Source organism: Neofelis nebulosa, chromosome 7 (assembly GCF_028018385.1).
Source record: "Neofelis nebulosa isolate mNeoNeb1 chromosome 7, mNeoNeb1.pri, whole genome shotgun sequence".
Lineage (NCBI taxonomy): Eukaryota > Metazoa > Chordata > Mammalia > Carnivora > Felidae > Neofelis > Neofelis nebulosa.
Genome location: NC_080788.1, coordinates 34,499,597 through 34,514,325, shown reverse-complemented (window position 1 = coordinate 34,514,325; position 14,729 = coordinate 34,499,597). Strand labels below are relative to the sequence as shown.

Below are 14,729 nucleotides of genomic sequence, written 5' to 3'. Positions count from 1 at the left end.
GTTGGGCTCTGTGCTGACGGCTCAGAGCCTGGACCCTGCTCTGTGTCTCCCACCCTCTCTTCCCCTCCCACCCCCTCGTGCTATGTCACTATGTCTGTCTCTCTCTCTCTCTCTCTCTCTCTCTCACACACACAAAAATGAATAAACTTAAAAAAAATTTTTAAAAATAAGAATTATTCACCATGATCAAGTGAGATTTATTCCTGGGCCAAGGGCTGGTTCAATATTTGCAAATTAATCAGTGTGATACACCACATTAATAAAAGATAAGAAACATGATTCTTTCAGTAGATGCAGAAAAAGGATTTGACAAAAGCATCCTTTCGTGATAAAAATACTCAAGAAAATAGGGATAGAAGGAACATACCTCAATATCATAAAAGACATATATGAAGGGCCTACAGATAATATCATTCTCAACAGGGAAAAAATGAGAGCTTTTCCTCTAAGGTCAGGAACACGACAGGGATGTCCACTCTCACCAATGTTGTTCAACATAGTACTGGAAGTCCTAGCCTCAGCAATCAGATAACAAAAAGAAATAAAAGGCATACAAGCTGGCAAAGAAGTCAAACTTTTACTCTTCACAGATGACAGGAAACTACGTGGAAAATCCACAAGACTCCACCAAAAAACTGCTAGAATGATACAAAAAATCTGCGAAGTTGCAGGATATAAAGTCAACACACAGCAATTGGTTGCATTTATATATATCAATAATGAAAACGCAGAGAGAATCAAGGAATTTGACACAGACACTCAGATCAATGGAACAGAATAGAGAACCCAGAAATGGACCCACAAACATATGGCCAACTAATCCTTGACAAAGCAGGAAAGAATATCCAATGGAATCAAGACAGTCTCTTCAGCAAGTGGTGCTGGGAAAACTGGACAGTGACATGCAGAAGAATGAACTTGGACCACTTTCTTTCACCATACACAAAAATAAATTCAAAATGGATCAAAGACCTAAACACAAGACAGGAAGCCATCAAAATCCTCAAGGAGAAAGCAGGCAAAAACCTCTTTGACCTTGGCCGCAGCAACTTCTTACTCAACAAGTCTCCAGCGGTAAGGGAAACAAAAGCAAAAATGTACTGGGACTTCAAGATAAAAAACTGCTGCACAGCGAAGGAAACAACCAACAAAACTAAAAGCAACTGACAGAATGGGAGAAGATATTTGCAAATGACATATCTGATAAAGGGTTAGTTTCCAAAATCTATAAAGAACTTATCAAACTCCACATCCAAAAAACAAATAAGCCAGTTACAAAATGGGCAGAAGACATGAATAAACACTTTTCCAAGACATCCAGATGGCAAACAGACACATGAAAAAATGCTCAACATCACTCACTGTAGGGAAATACAAATCAAAAGCACAATGAGATACCATCTCACACCTGTCAGAATAGCTAAAATTAACAACTCAGGCAACAATAGATGTTGGCAAGGATGCAGAGAAAGGGGAACACTTTTGCATTGTTGGTGGGAATGCAAACTGGTGCAGCCACTCTGGAAAACAGTATGGATGTTCCTCAAAAAATTAAAAATAGAACTACCCCACAACCCAACAATTACACTACTAGGTATTTATCCAAAAGATATAAAAATTTCAAAGGGGCACATGCGCCCCAATGTTTATCAATAATGCTATTATTTTATAATAATAGCCAAATTATGGAAAGAGCCCAAATGTCCATCGACTAATGAATGTATAAAGAAGATGTGGTATAAATATACAATGGAATACTACTCAGGGGCAAGAAGAATCAAATTTTATCATCTGCAACAATATGGATAGAACTAGAGTGTTTATACTAAGCGAAATAAGTCAGAGAAAGACAAATATCATATGATTTCATTCGTTTGTGGAATTTAAGAAACAAGAGATGAATATAGAGGGAAGGGAAGGAAAAGTAAGAATAAAGGCAGAGAGGAAGGCAAACCATAAGAGCTTCTTACATACACAGAACAAACTGGGGGTTGCTAGAGGAGAGGTAGGTGGGGCAATGGGGTAAATGGTGATGGGCATTAAGGAGGACATCTGCTGGGATGAGCACTTGGTGTTATATGTTAGTGATGAATCACTGGGTTTTACTCCTGAAATCAATACTATACTGTATGTTAACTACCTTGAATTAAAAAAAAAAAAAAAAAGACTGGAATGGAACTGAAGGATTTGCTTCCAAGTTCACTCATGTAGTTAGTGGCAAAGATCATTTTCTCACTACCTGTTGACCAGTGGCTTCAGTGGGATTCTCAACAGGGCGACTCACAGATGACAGTTTGCTTCTTTCTCCTAGAGACAGTGATCTGAGATAGAGCTACCAAGTAAGAAATTACCTAAGATGAAAACTGCAGTCTTTTATAACTTAATTTAGGAATTGACATACTATCACTCCTGCCATGTCCTATAAGTCACACAGACCAAGACAGGAAAAATGCAGAAGACTATACAAGGTTGTGAATACCATAATATGGGGATAACAAGAATATCTAGGAGACTGGCTGCCAAAGATGTATACATAAAATTCATAAATTTAATTTTCTATGTCTTCATGGCTAAAATAGTATAATTTTGTAAATTTACCTGGTATCATGAGAGGCTGTTGAATCTACTTCCTAGATCAAAGAGCATATATCAGACTCCTTAACTCTTTGTACATAGAGGACCGTATGTTGTTTACATCTTCCTTTTCAAGCTATGCACCTTTTACTTCTTTTTATTGCCTTATAGCACTGTGTATGACTTTCAGTACAATGTTAAATATCAGTGTCAAAAGCAGATATCTTTGCCTTGTCTCAATGTCAGAGAAGTGTTCAATCTTTCATCATTACATATGAAGTCTGCCGTAGGATTTTCATGCATGTTCTTTATAAAATTGAGGAAGGCTGCCTTTTATTCCAAGGCTCCTAAAGGTGTTTAAATGAGTGAAAAATTACAAAAAAATCTTTTTCTCCAACTACTGAGGTATCATATGCTTTTTCTTTTTTAGAAGGATAATATAGTGAATTATAATGATTGATTTTCTATTATCAAACCAAACTTTCATTCCTTTCATTCATTCATTCAACCTTAAATTCCACTGGGCTTCATGTATTATCCTTTATTATACTGCTGAATTCAGCTAGCCCTTATGTTGTTAAGCCTTTTTACACCCATCATTGTGAGGTCCATAGTTTTCTTGTAATGTTTTTGTATGCTTTTGGTATTAGAGTAATAATACTGGCCTCATAAGATTTGTACAAGGTTACTTGCTCCTATATTTTCTGAAATAGTTGAAGAGAACTGGTATTATTCTTTTCTTAAACATCTCTTAAATCAAATTTACTATTGAAGCTATGTAGGCCTACACTTTTTTGTGGGGGGGAAGATTTTACTTATGAAGCCAATATCATTTATAGGAGTGATCAAACTATTTTTCCTTGGGTCAATTTTGATTGACATTCAAGGAATTTGTCCATTTCATCTAAGTTGCTTAATTTATTGACATAATCTCTCCTCAGTCTTTTGAGGTCTCTATCATATATAACTGTGTCCCTTTCTCATTCCAGATAACAGTATTTGTGTCTTCTTCTCTCTTATTTCTTGATCAGAATGGCTAGAACTGCACTAATACCACAGTCACTAGCCACATGTGGCTTTCAAGTTTGATTTGACTGAATCAAATTAAAACTTCAGTTTCTCAATTTTAAATAAATTTCAGGTGCTTAACAGCCATATGTGGCTTTTAGATAGCATGGTTGGAGAACATTTTCATCTTTATAGAAAGTTCTAATGGACTGACCCAGAGCTTTATAAATTTCATTGCTCTTTTTGAAAAAATAGATTTTGGGGGCACCTGGATGGCTCAGTTGATTAAGCATTCCATTTCTTGATTTTGGCTCAGGTCATGACCCAGGGAACTGGGATAAAGCCTCACATCAGGCTCCGCACTAAGTGTAGAGCCTGCTTATGATTCTCTCTCTCCCTATGCATCTCTCCCCTACTCATGCACATGTGTGGTCTCTCTCTCTCCCTCTAAAACTGGAAAAAAAGAAAAATCAGCTTTTGGTTTCCACTGATACTCTCTACTGTTGGTCTGCTTTGTATTCATGGATTGTAGTTCGTCACTTCTCTCTACTAATTTTGGGTCTAATGCGCTCTTATTGTTGTAGCTTCATAAGGTAAAAGCTTAAATCCTTGACTTTTGACCTTTTTTCCTAACATAAGGACTTAAAGCTATCAATTTTCTTCTAGGTACTTCTTTAGTTGCATTATGCAAGTTATGTTATTTCTATTCTCATTCAGATCGAAGTAGTTTCAAGTTGCCCTTATAAATTTTTCTTTAACTCATGAGTCATTTATACATGTTGTTTATTTTCAAAATATTTGAGGATTTCTTGAGGGGTGCCTGGCTGGCTCAGTCAGAAGAGCATGTGACTTTTGATCTCAGGGTTGTGAGTTCAAGCTCCACACTGGGTGTAGAGATTAGTTAAAAAATATACTTGTATTTGTCAGATATCTATTACTTATTTCTATTTTAATTCCATTTTTGTAAGACTTAAATTTCATTTGAAATTCCACAATGGAATTCCATTAATTGTATTTGGCCAGATTAAATTTTCAATCATTTGTGGGACCCCACACATTTGTGGGCCTGAGGTCAGGGACTTTAAGGTAAGCACTGTCAGCAAGGTGAGGTGTATCAGAGGGAGGGAGAGAGAGAATCCCAAGCAGGCTCCAGGCTCTAAGCTGTCAGCACAGAGCCCAATGCAGTGCACAAACCCACGAACCATGAGATCATGATCTGAGCCGAAGTCGGATACTTAACCAACAGAGGCACTCAGGCGCCCCCTACATGTAAAAAAATTTTTTTTTCAACGTTTTTTATTTATTTTTGGGACAGAGAGAGACAGAGCATGAACGGGGGAGGGGCAGAGAGAGAGGGAGACACAGAATCGGAAACAGGCTCCAGGCTCCGAGCCATCAGCCCAGAGCCTGACGCGGGGCTCGAACTCACGGACCGCGAGATCGTGACCTGGCTGAAGTCGGACGCTTAACCGACTGCGCCACCCAGGCGCCCCTATGCCCCCTACATTTTTAAATGGTTAAGGAAAAAAATAGCAATAGAAAAATAATTTTGTGAAATGTAAAAATTATATGAAATTTAAATTTCAGTGCCCATAGTAAAGTTTTATTGGAACATAGCCATGTTCATTTATTTATGTATTATCTATGGTTCCTTTCACAGTAGAACTGAGTTGTTTCAACAGAGACCATAAGACCCACAGAGGCTAAAATATTTACTTTCCAGCCCTTTGCAGAAAGTTTACCAACACTTACTACACATCCACATTACCATCTGGTGCCATTTCTCTTTATTTTGCTTTTTTAAGTTGGTTGATTTGTTTTTGAGAGAGAGAGAACAAGCACATGTACACTCAAGTGGAACAGGGGCAGAGCGGGAGGCAGAGAGAGAATCCCCAGCAGGCTCTGCACTGTCAGCGCATAGCCCAACGCAGGTCTCAGACTCATGAACCATGAGATCATGACCTGAGTGCAAATCAACAGACGCTTAACCAACTGAGCCACCCAAGCACCCTGGTGCCATTTCCCTTTGGCTTATAGAACTTCCATTATTATTTCTCATAGAATACACATTATGGTGGCAAATTCTCTCAGATACTTTTTATCTGAAAACATATTTATTTAAGGTTCATTTATTAAGAATATTTTTGTTGATAGCTTAACATTATGGATAATACATTGTGCCAACACTAAATTCTGTTATGTTCTTCTGAAGGCTGTTGATTTTTCTTTCAACAGATACTTAACTTGTCTGGACCCAAACTAAAAATATAGAAATTTTGCCTGAAAGTTGGGATTTGTTTGGGAGGTAGGAAACAGCTGTGTTCTGGTTTATTTTGGGCCAGGGCGAGATTTTAATTATGATTTTTCAACATCTTTCCATCTCCATTGCTTTAATAAGTCAGGTGTTAATCATATCATTATTCCCCTGTATTTGATAGGCCATATTTTCTCTTCACTGTTTTCAAGATTTTCTCTTTGTCTTTGACATTTAGCAGTTTGTCTACAATGTGCCTAATTATGGTTTTTTTTTGTATTTATTCTACTTGGAGATCATTAATCTTCTTGGATCTCTAAGCCAGGTTTCTAACAAATATAAAAAGTTTTCAGCCATTATTTCTTCAAATATTCCTCTGCTTCTTTCTTTCCCCCCCTCTACTTATGGGATACCAACTAAGGCAGGAAGAATTCAGCTTTTCTCCCACAGGAGCTACACACAGATACAAAAAGTGTGTGTCAAAAGAGCAGCAAACTTGCAAATCTCACCTACTACAGTTGTGTGTTTCGAAGTTTGTCTCCTATTTGGTTTGCACTGCTTTGCTGACAGGCTTCCCTGTGTACTCATAGCTGTCAGCCAGGTACGGCTGGCAGAATTCATACTCTAACTTTGGGTTTTAGCCCTCTGGCAGCTTTCTCAGTTTCAGATTTTCCTCCTAAATTCCAAGTTGTTTTGCCAGTCCTCAACTTTGTTCTCTGATACCTCAAGTCAGTATGGTTGTGGTTTTCCATCTCTGGGGCTATGAGAGTGGGGAAGGACCTTGTACAAAAATCCACAGATTCACAATTCTTATCCACTACTTTACTTACTTCAAAGAATAAACTCTCCTCTGGTTTCTGCTTCTTTATGGTTTTTTAGTGGGGGTTTTTTGGTCTTTTTCCAATGCTTTCAAATCATTTTGTTATTTTAAAATTTTTTCCAGGTAATGCAAATTGGTGCAGCCACTCTGTAAAACAGTGTGGAGCTTCCTCAAAAAATTAAAAATAGACCTACCCTATGACCCAGCAATAGCACTGCTAGGAATTTACCCAAGGGATACAGGAGTACTGATGCATAGGGGCACTTGTACCCCAATGTTTATAGCAGCACTCTCAACAATAGCCAAATAATGGAAAGAGCCTAAATGTCCATCAACTGATGAATGGATAAAGAAATCGTGGTTTACATACACAATGGAGTACTACGTGGCAATGAGAAAGAATGAAATATGGCCCTTTGTAGCAATGTGGATGGAACTGGAGAGTGTTATGCTAAGTGAAATAAGCCATACAGAGAAAGACAGATACCATATGTTTTCCCTCTTAGGTAGATCCTGAGAAACTTAACAGGAACCCATGGGGGAGGGGGAGGGGAAAGAAAAAAAAAAAAAGATGTTAGAGTGGGAGAGAGCCAAAGCATAAGAGACTCTTAAAAACTGAGAATAAACTGAGGGTTGATGGGGGGTGGGAGGGAGAGGCGGGTGGGTGATGGGTATTGAGGAGGGCACCTTTTGGGATGAGCACTGGGTGTTGTATGGAAACCAATTTGACAATAAATTTCATATATTGAAAACAAAATAAATAATATAAAATTAAAAAAAACAACTGAGAACAAACTGAGGGTTGATGGGGGTGGGAGGGAGGGGAGGGTGGGTGATGAGTATTGAGGGCACCTTTTGGGATGAGCACTGGGTGTTGTATGGAAACCAATTTGACAATAAATTTCATATACTGAAAAAAAAAAAGTTTTACATAGGAAAAAAAATAATAAATAAAATAAAAATTTTTCCAGGTTTTATCATTGTTACCTGTGGAAGGGTTCATTCACCTTGCCAATTATCCATTACCTAAAGCTGGTAGTCCCCTGTTTTTTTAACAACAATCTCCCAAAATTGAATTTGTAATTTTATAGAGTATAAAATTCTAATTATTGGTGGTACTATAATATAAAATGGAACAAACTTCTTAAAATAATGGAAAAACTCCAACTTCCATAAATGTAAAAATCAATTTGCATGTAAACACAGAACAAATGTACAATTTCCTCACGCAGCCTATACTGTACATGGTGCCTTCCTATTCCGAACCCATATATACTAAACTGGAATACAATCAGGCCTAGGGTTGTCAGAACATGATGAAAATCAACAAAGCAAATAAACCACTTGCAACTATTTAAAAGTTAAAAAGAATTAAACTCCCAAAAAGATTTGTAAACTGGTTTAAATAATGTCCCATGGATTAAAAGATTTAAAAAGGAAGATGGGTAATTGAAATAAAACTTATTGTACACCTTTTAGAAACAATAGCAATTAATTCATTGTAACTCTTAAGGATGGTCTTTTTAAAATGAAATACTTACCTTTGTTCTTTCTAAAATGAGAAAGCATTTTTAATAGTATTTTTCAAAATGCATTACACATTTCCTTATACCAAGACAGCAAAAGTAAGAACTGAAAAAAGAATCCACAACATTTGCTTTTACAAATTCTTACTAAAATTTCATGGAATTTCAATCACAAAACTGTAAAATCAACAAAGTAAATCTGTGGTAATTTGTAAAAAGCTCAGAATCTGTAAGTAATTTAGGTCCATTATATGGAAACTGCTAAGTTGGGGTTTGAGTATTTGAGTATTCTGAAGGATCTCTTTATTCTCACTATAGCAGTAGCAAAATAACTATAATCCCACAATAGGCAAAACAATCTATTTTCATTCAGAATGAGTATAACAAATAGAAAGGAGGAAATGGAGACCACGGGCATCTTTTCACACCAATTTTATAAAAAAGAAAAAGAAAGAAATAGAAGAGAAAGAAAAAAAAGAAATATCCACTATGATTCTATCATTCTTCCTTAATCCAAAACATTAATATGGTGGTTTTTCTCTAAATCAGACACAGAAAAGTCTGATAGGAGAACTGCAATCAAACTAAGTGGATTAAGCAATGATATACAAAAGCAACACTGCTGATGTTGAAATTCAAGCATAAGCAAGCATAACAATCAGCCAAAAATTGGAAAGAGGCAGAGGAAACTTTTGGTAGTGTTGGATATAGTAATTATCTATATCATGTTAATGATTTCACAAGTGCATATATATGTCAAAATTTACCAAACTCTATGCTTTTGCATGCAATTTTATCTCGACTAGATTTCAATAAAGCATTTTTTAAAAATTAGCAGGGAAAAAATCATTATTCATTTTTACCCATCACTCAGCTACTTTAAAGACAAAAGTGGAAACAAATTCAGAGTCTATAACCAACTATAATTAACAACTCATGGATCACAGGCAAAGAGTCTTCCAAGTTCAAAGAAGAGGTATATCAACTTTTTCAAAAGAAAGAACTTAAGTCTCAATGGAAGTATCCTGAGACTGGTCAAACGATTATGGAGGTCATATTGCCTATGCAATTTATGTCCCACCCTGGTGCAAAATGCTCCTGGTTTCCATTTCCAAACAGATATGTGATGACACAGAGTTTATCAGGATTTGCAGCCTTACTGTACTTCTCTTCCTTGCACCTCTGCAGAATCTCTAAGCTCCTCTGGTGGACTGGGTGTTGGAGAAAGCTAAAACTATCCATACTTTTCAAAATTGCACATGGCGCTGTATCATCATGTCCTTAGGAAGCAAAAGAAAAACAAAAAATGGAGAAAAGAAAAAGATTACATAAGCCCAAACCAATAGAGATTCAAGGACAATGCTGCCAACTATCTTAAGAATATATATAAGTATATCAAGTAATAGGAGTTAAATGTGAATAATTTTTCTAAATTGATTTGTGGAAATTACACAAAAATAAAAGGAAAACATAAAGGTATTTTTTAGATATTCAAAGTATCCTTATCAGTATTCAAAGTGTTGTGAGATAACATCACACTGAAAATTTCTAATTTAAAATATTAGGGAAATTTCAAAATAATTTGTATGATTTAGCTATTTTTTTAACTGACCCATTTTTATCAGGTCTGAAATATAATTAGCATATAGTTGGCAACAATGCAAGGAACAATGATGGAACACCAAAGAGAAATATACCCAAAACAATTTACCAAAAGTTAAACAATTCTTTCACAAATCTTGCAATAAACCACACTTGTAGGAATTCCAACAAGTGTGTCAGTGTTTAAAGAGCAGGAAGAAAAGCAAAACAGAGCAGGAAAACCCAGCAGCACTTTGGTATTTATAAATCTGAAAAGAAAGTTGGAAAATGTACCTCACCACCACTTCTTAGTCAAGTGAGACAGGATCAACTACTGGTGGGAAACGGAAGAGAGCATGTTCACATAAGGACCAAAGCCCCAGATTAGTGCTACTGAAACCATGAGTCACTCTAGCAATGATGAGGATTTGGAGGATGTCAGTACCATTAATATTAGCAACAGATGGATTTAAAAGAGAATAGGCACCGCCAGTTTTGGGAGGTGGTGTTGAGTATCATTTACTCAAAGAACATCTCTAGAGATAAGACGTTATATTCAAATTTATGTAGGTTTGCCTTTAAAAAACAAAAGGGGGAGAAAAGGGAATGGTTTAACAACAGAGGCAAAGTAAGCAACACAATGAACTAAAGTTTCATTAGTGCATATTTACTCTATAATTTGGAATGAGTTACTATGTAGGAACAGTTCTCAACACAGGATCACTTAAAAAGTTAAACAGAGGCAGAGTAGTTCAAACAAGTTGGCAAAGCATGGTTCAGTCTAACCGTAATTCCTTAAACTGGATCCAGAGAAAAGGCATCTACATTTTAGCTAAAGACATGGAATCTTATAATACATTATATAAGAATAAACACATAAATAGTAGGCTTTTAAAAATGAAATAGATGTGAAAATTATTTTCACATCCAATATTAAAAGAGTAAACGAATAAAACACTCTCTCATCCACTGTGGAGAGCCCACAGCTGTAAATGTTCAATGTTTCAAAAAGAGACAAATACTATCAAGTTATCTATCATTTCTAGGTCAAAGAATACCTCAGTAAAAATATTCTACACTCATTACCAATAATTCTCCCCTCTGTGTTTGACGGGCTACTTGAAGAAAGAATGCTTAGGTTCAGACTAGCCTGTACTTTACCAATAATCCTCCCCACCACGTTTGATGGGCTACATGAAGAAAGAATGCTTAGGCAAAGAGACTAGCCTGTACTTGGTTAGTTGCTGGTGATAGAAGGTAAGTATCAGTTGAAGGGGACCATTTGAGGGAAGGGGGGGGGGGGGGGAAGAAACAAACACGTGGTGAGTTCTATTTATACTCCCTCCAAACTGTAATTTTAAAAAGTTATCACTAGACTTTTAGGCCTTTCAATAGCAATCTTAATAATCTGCCAGTCAGGGGCGCCTGGGTGGCGCAGTCGGTTAAGCGTCCGACTTCAGCCAGGTCACGATCTCGCGGTCCGTGAGTTCGAGCCCCGCGTCAGGCTCTGGGCCGATGGCTCGGAGCCTGGAGCCTGTTTCCGATTCTGTGTCTCCCTCTCTCTCTGCCCCTCCCCCGTTCATGCTCTGTCTCTCTCTGTCCCAAAAATAAATAAAAAATGTTGAAAAAAAAAAAAATTAAAAAAAAAAAATAATCTGCCAGTCAAAAATAGTTTTAAGGAGATTACGGTATTAAAGCATTTTATGTAAAAGTTCAGGTATTAAATATACTAAATTAGTAAGCAGTTTGAAGAAATCACTTGACATTACTACAGCCAGCGCAGTCTTTTATCTAATTAAATTGTAGCAATGCCGTTAATTTTATAATTGTGACAGGTTTATGTCTCACCATCATACCTACCTTATTTTTTTTTTAAACTTCTTTCATTCTGCTTTCTATGCTTTAACTCTTGTTTTAGACTATAATACTATTTTGAAACCTTAAGCTGACCTTCCTCTTGTTTGCTGTGTGTAACAACTCCCTGTTAAGGTGGTTAGGCTTCCTAGGATAAGTATAGAAATACATTTTCAGTGAGTCTTCTTGTCTAAGGAGTCCCATAAACTCTTAAAAGATGTTTATTAATGTTGGTGTACGCTAGTTCCTGGTCTAATTTTGATAATTTCTTAGCTTGAGATCATGCATCAAAAACACAGCATAAATTCAGATCCCATACCTACGCATGGTAAAGACATGGGCACTGATTTTTTTACAGGTAATGTAAGAAAAATCTTATCTAGGGGTGCCTAGGTGGCTAAGTCGGTTAAGCATCCGACTTCAGCTTCAGCTCAGGTCATGATCTCACAGTCTGTGAGTTCGAGCCCCGCATTGGGCTCTGTGCTGACAGCTCAGACCCTCGAGCCTGCTTCGGATTCTGTGTCTCCCTCTCTCTCTCTGCTCCTCCCCTGCTCATGCTCTGTCTCTGTCTCAAAAATAATAAAATAAAAACATTAAAAAAAAAAAAGAAGAAAAAGAAAAATCTTATCTAAAGCCTAACACAGATTGCTAAGGTCCTTCTTGTTTCTATGCTCAAGGCCAATGGACAGAATTTTTCAATTATCTTTTCAGCGACAGAAAAGTCCAAGCTCTTCTAAGATACTACCACATAATGGGAACTCAATCCTAGCTAATCGTTCAAATCTGAAGCCATATCTCTGATCCTAAAGTAGTTTCTGTAATACCAGCTCCTGGGCCTTATGGCCATAATAAAGGTATATCTCATACACAGTAAAATCCACCAATCTCAAGTTTAAATTTGATAAGCTTAAACAAATATTTACTTCCATGTAATCCTCAATCAAGAGGATTTCCAGGGGCGCTTGGGTGGCTCGGTCAGTTAAGTGTCTGACTTTGGCTTAGGTCATGATCTCACAGTTCATGAGTTCAAGCCCCACATCAGGCTCTGTGCTGACAACTCAGAGCCTGGAGCCTCTGGATTCTAAGTCTCCCTCTTTCTCTCTCTGCCCCTCCCCTGCTTGTACTCTGTCTCTGTCTCTCTCAAAAATAAACATTAAAAAAATTTTTTTAAGGATTTCTATTATCCATATTTCCATTATTTCATCCCCTTCCAATCAATACCACTCTTGTCCTCCCAGAAACAATCAAGTTATGGTTTCTATCACTATGTATTATTTTGCCTGTTCTTAAACTAAACAAAATCATATGCGTTATATCCTGGCTTTTTTTGCTCAGTTTTTGTGACTCATTATGAGTATGAGTAGTTTGTTCTTTTTTACTGAGGAATAATGTTACATGGTAGGAATGTATCACAATATGGGTTATCCTTTCTTCCACTGATGGATATTTGAGTGTTTCCAACTGGGAGCTGTTAAATTAAGAGGCACCCCTCTTTTTTTTTAAGAGATATTTGAAGCTATAAATTTACCTCTAAGCATTGTTTCAGCAGCATCCCAGTAAGTTTTGGTGTATATTTTCTTCCATTCATCTCAAAATATTTTAAGTTTTTACTTATTTTGAGAGACAGAGAGAGTGCAAGCAGGGGCAGGGCAGAGAAAGAGGAAGAATCCCAAGCAGGATCCGTGCTACCAGCACAGAGTCTGACACAGGACTCAAACCCACAGACTGCAAGATCATGACCCGAGCCAATATCAAGAGTTGGATGCTCAAACAACTGAGTGACCCAGGCACCCCATCAAACTGTTTTCTTTCTTTCTTTTTTCTTAATTTTTTTAAATTTACATCCAAATTTTTTTTTATTGCGTTTCTTTATTTTTGAGAGGCAGAGAGAGACAGAGCATGAGCAGAGGAGGGGCAGAGAGAGAAGGAGACACAGAATCCGAAGCAGGCTCCAGGATCTGAGCTGTCAGCACGGAGCCCAACACGGGGCTCGAACCCACAGACCGAGAGATCATGACCTGAGCTGAAGTCGGACGCTCGACTGAGCCACCCAGGCACCCTTAATTAACATCCAAATTAGTTAGCATATAACCATCAAACTGTTTTCTAATTACCTTTGTGATTTCTTCCTTGACCCACTGGTAATTAAGAAGTGAGATCACAGTTCGTGAGATCGAGCCCCATGTCTGTGCCAACAACACAGAGCCTGCTTGGGATTCCTTCTCTCCCTTCCTCCCCAATCTCCTGCTAACACACTCTCTCAAAATAAATATAAAAACAACAACAACCCTGGGGCACCTGAGTGGTTCAGTCAGTTAAGCGTCAGACTCTCGATTTCAGCTCATGATCGTAAGTTCGTAGGTTCAAGTGGCATACTGACACTGCAGAGCCTGGTTGGGATTCTCTCCTTCCTTCTCTTTCTGCCCACCCCCCCCCAACCCGTCTCAAAATAAAACTTTAAAAAGAAAAAGAAAAAAAGAACTCTTCCTTTGGGGCTCCTGGGTGGCTCAGTCAGTTAAGCGTCTGACTCTTGATTTCAACTCAGATCATGATTTCACAGTTCGTAAGTTTGAGCCCTGTCTCCAGCTCTGTAGAACTTGCTTGGGATTCTTTTCTCTCTGTCCCTCTCCCCAACTCATGTGCTCTCTCTCAAAATAAAAATAAACTTTTAGAAGTGTGCTGTTGAGTTTCCATATGTCTTTTTTTTAATGTTTATTTATTTTTGAGAGAGAGGAAGGCAGAGTGTGAGTTGAGGAGGGCCAGAGAGAGAGGGAGACACAGAATCTGAAGCAGGCTCCAGGCTCGGAGTTGTCAGCACAGAGCCTGATACAGGGCTCAAACTCATGAACCATAAGATCATGACCTGAGTTAAAGTCAAACACTTAACTTACTGAGCCACACAGGTGCCCCTCCAGATATGTCTTACGACATATTATTTGCACTCCTCTTCTCTCATTACTATCTTCTTTTGTATTAAACAGATGTTTTCTAGTATATTCTTACTTTTTTGTCATTTATTTTACCATCATTTTTTAGTTATTTTCTTAACAAATGCCAAGGGAATATAGAATTAGCATCTTATAACAATCAAGTATGGATTAAAAACCACTTA

At 37.4% G+C, this 14,729-nt stretch overlaps 1 protein-coding gene across 11 annotated transcripts in view; it reads right to left on the bottom strand.

Annotated features, from left to right (window-relative positions):
* Window positions 1-14,729, bottom strand: part of MYO9A (myosin IXA) — a 280,075-nt gene that overhangs the window by 140,698 nt on the left and 124,648 nt on the right. For 10 of the 11 annotated variants that reach the window (XM_058737154.1, XM_058737157.1, XM_058737152.1 and 7 more), the window contains one exon: window positions 9,343-9,462. The exons of the other annotated variant lie outside the window; for it this stretch is intronic. In XM_058737154.1, coding sequence (XP_058593137.1) covers window positions 9,343-9,462 — 120 coding nt within the window. The remainder of the gene's footprint in view (window positions 1-9,342; window positions 9,463-14,729) is intronic. 11 annotated transcript variants of the gene reach the window in all.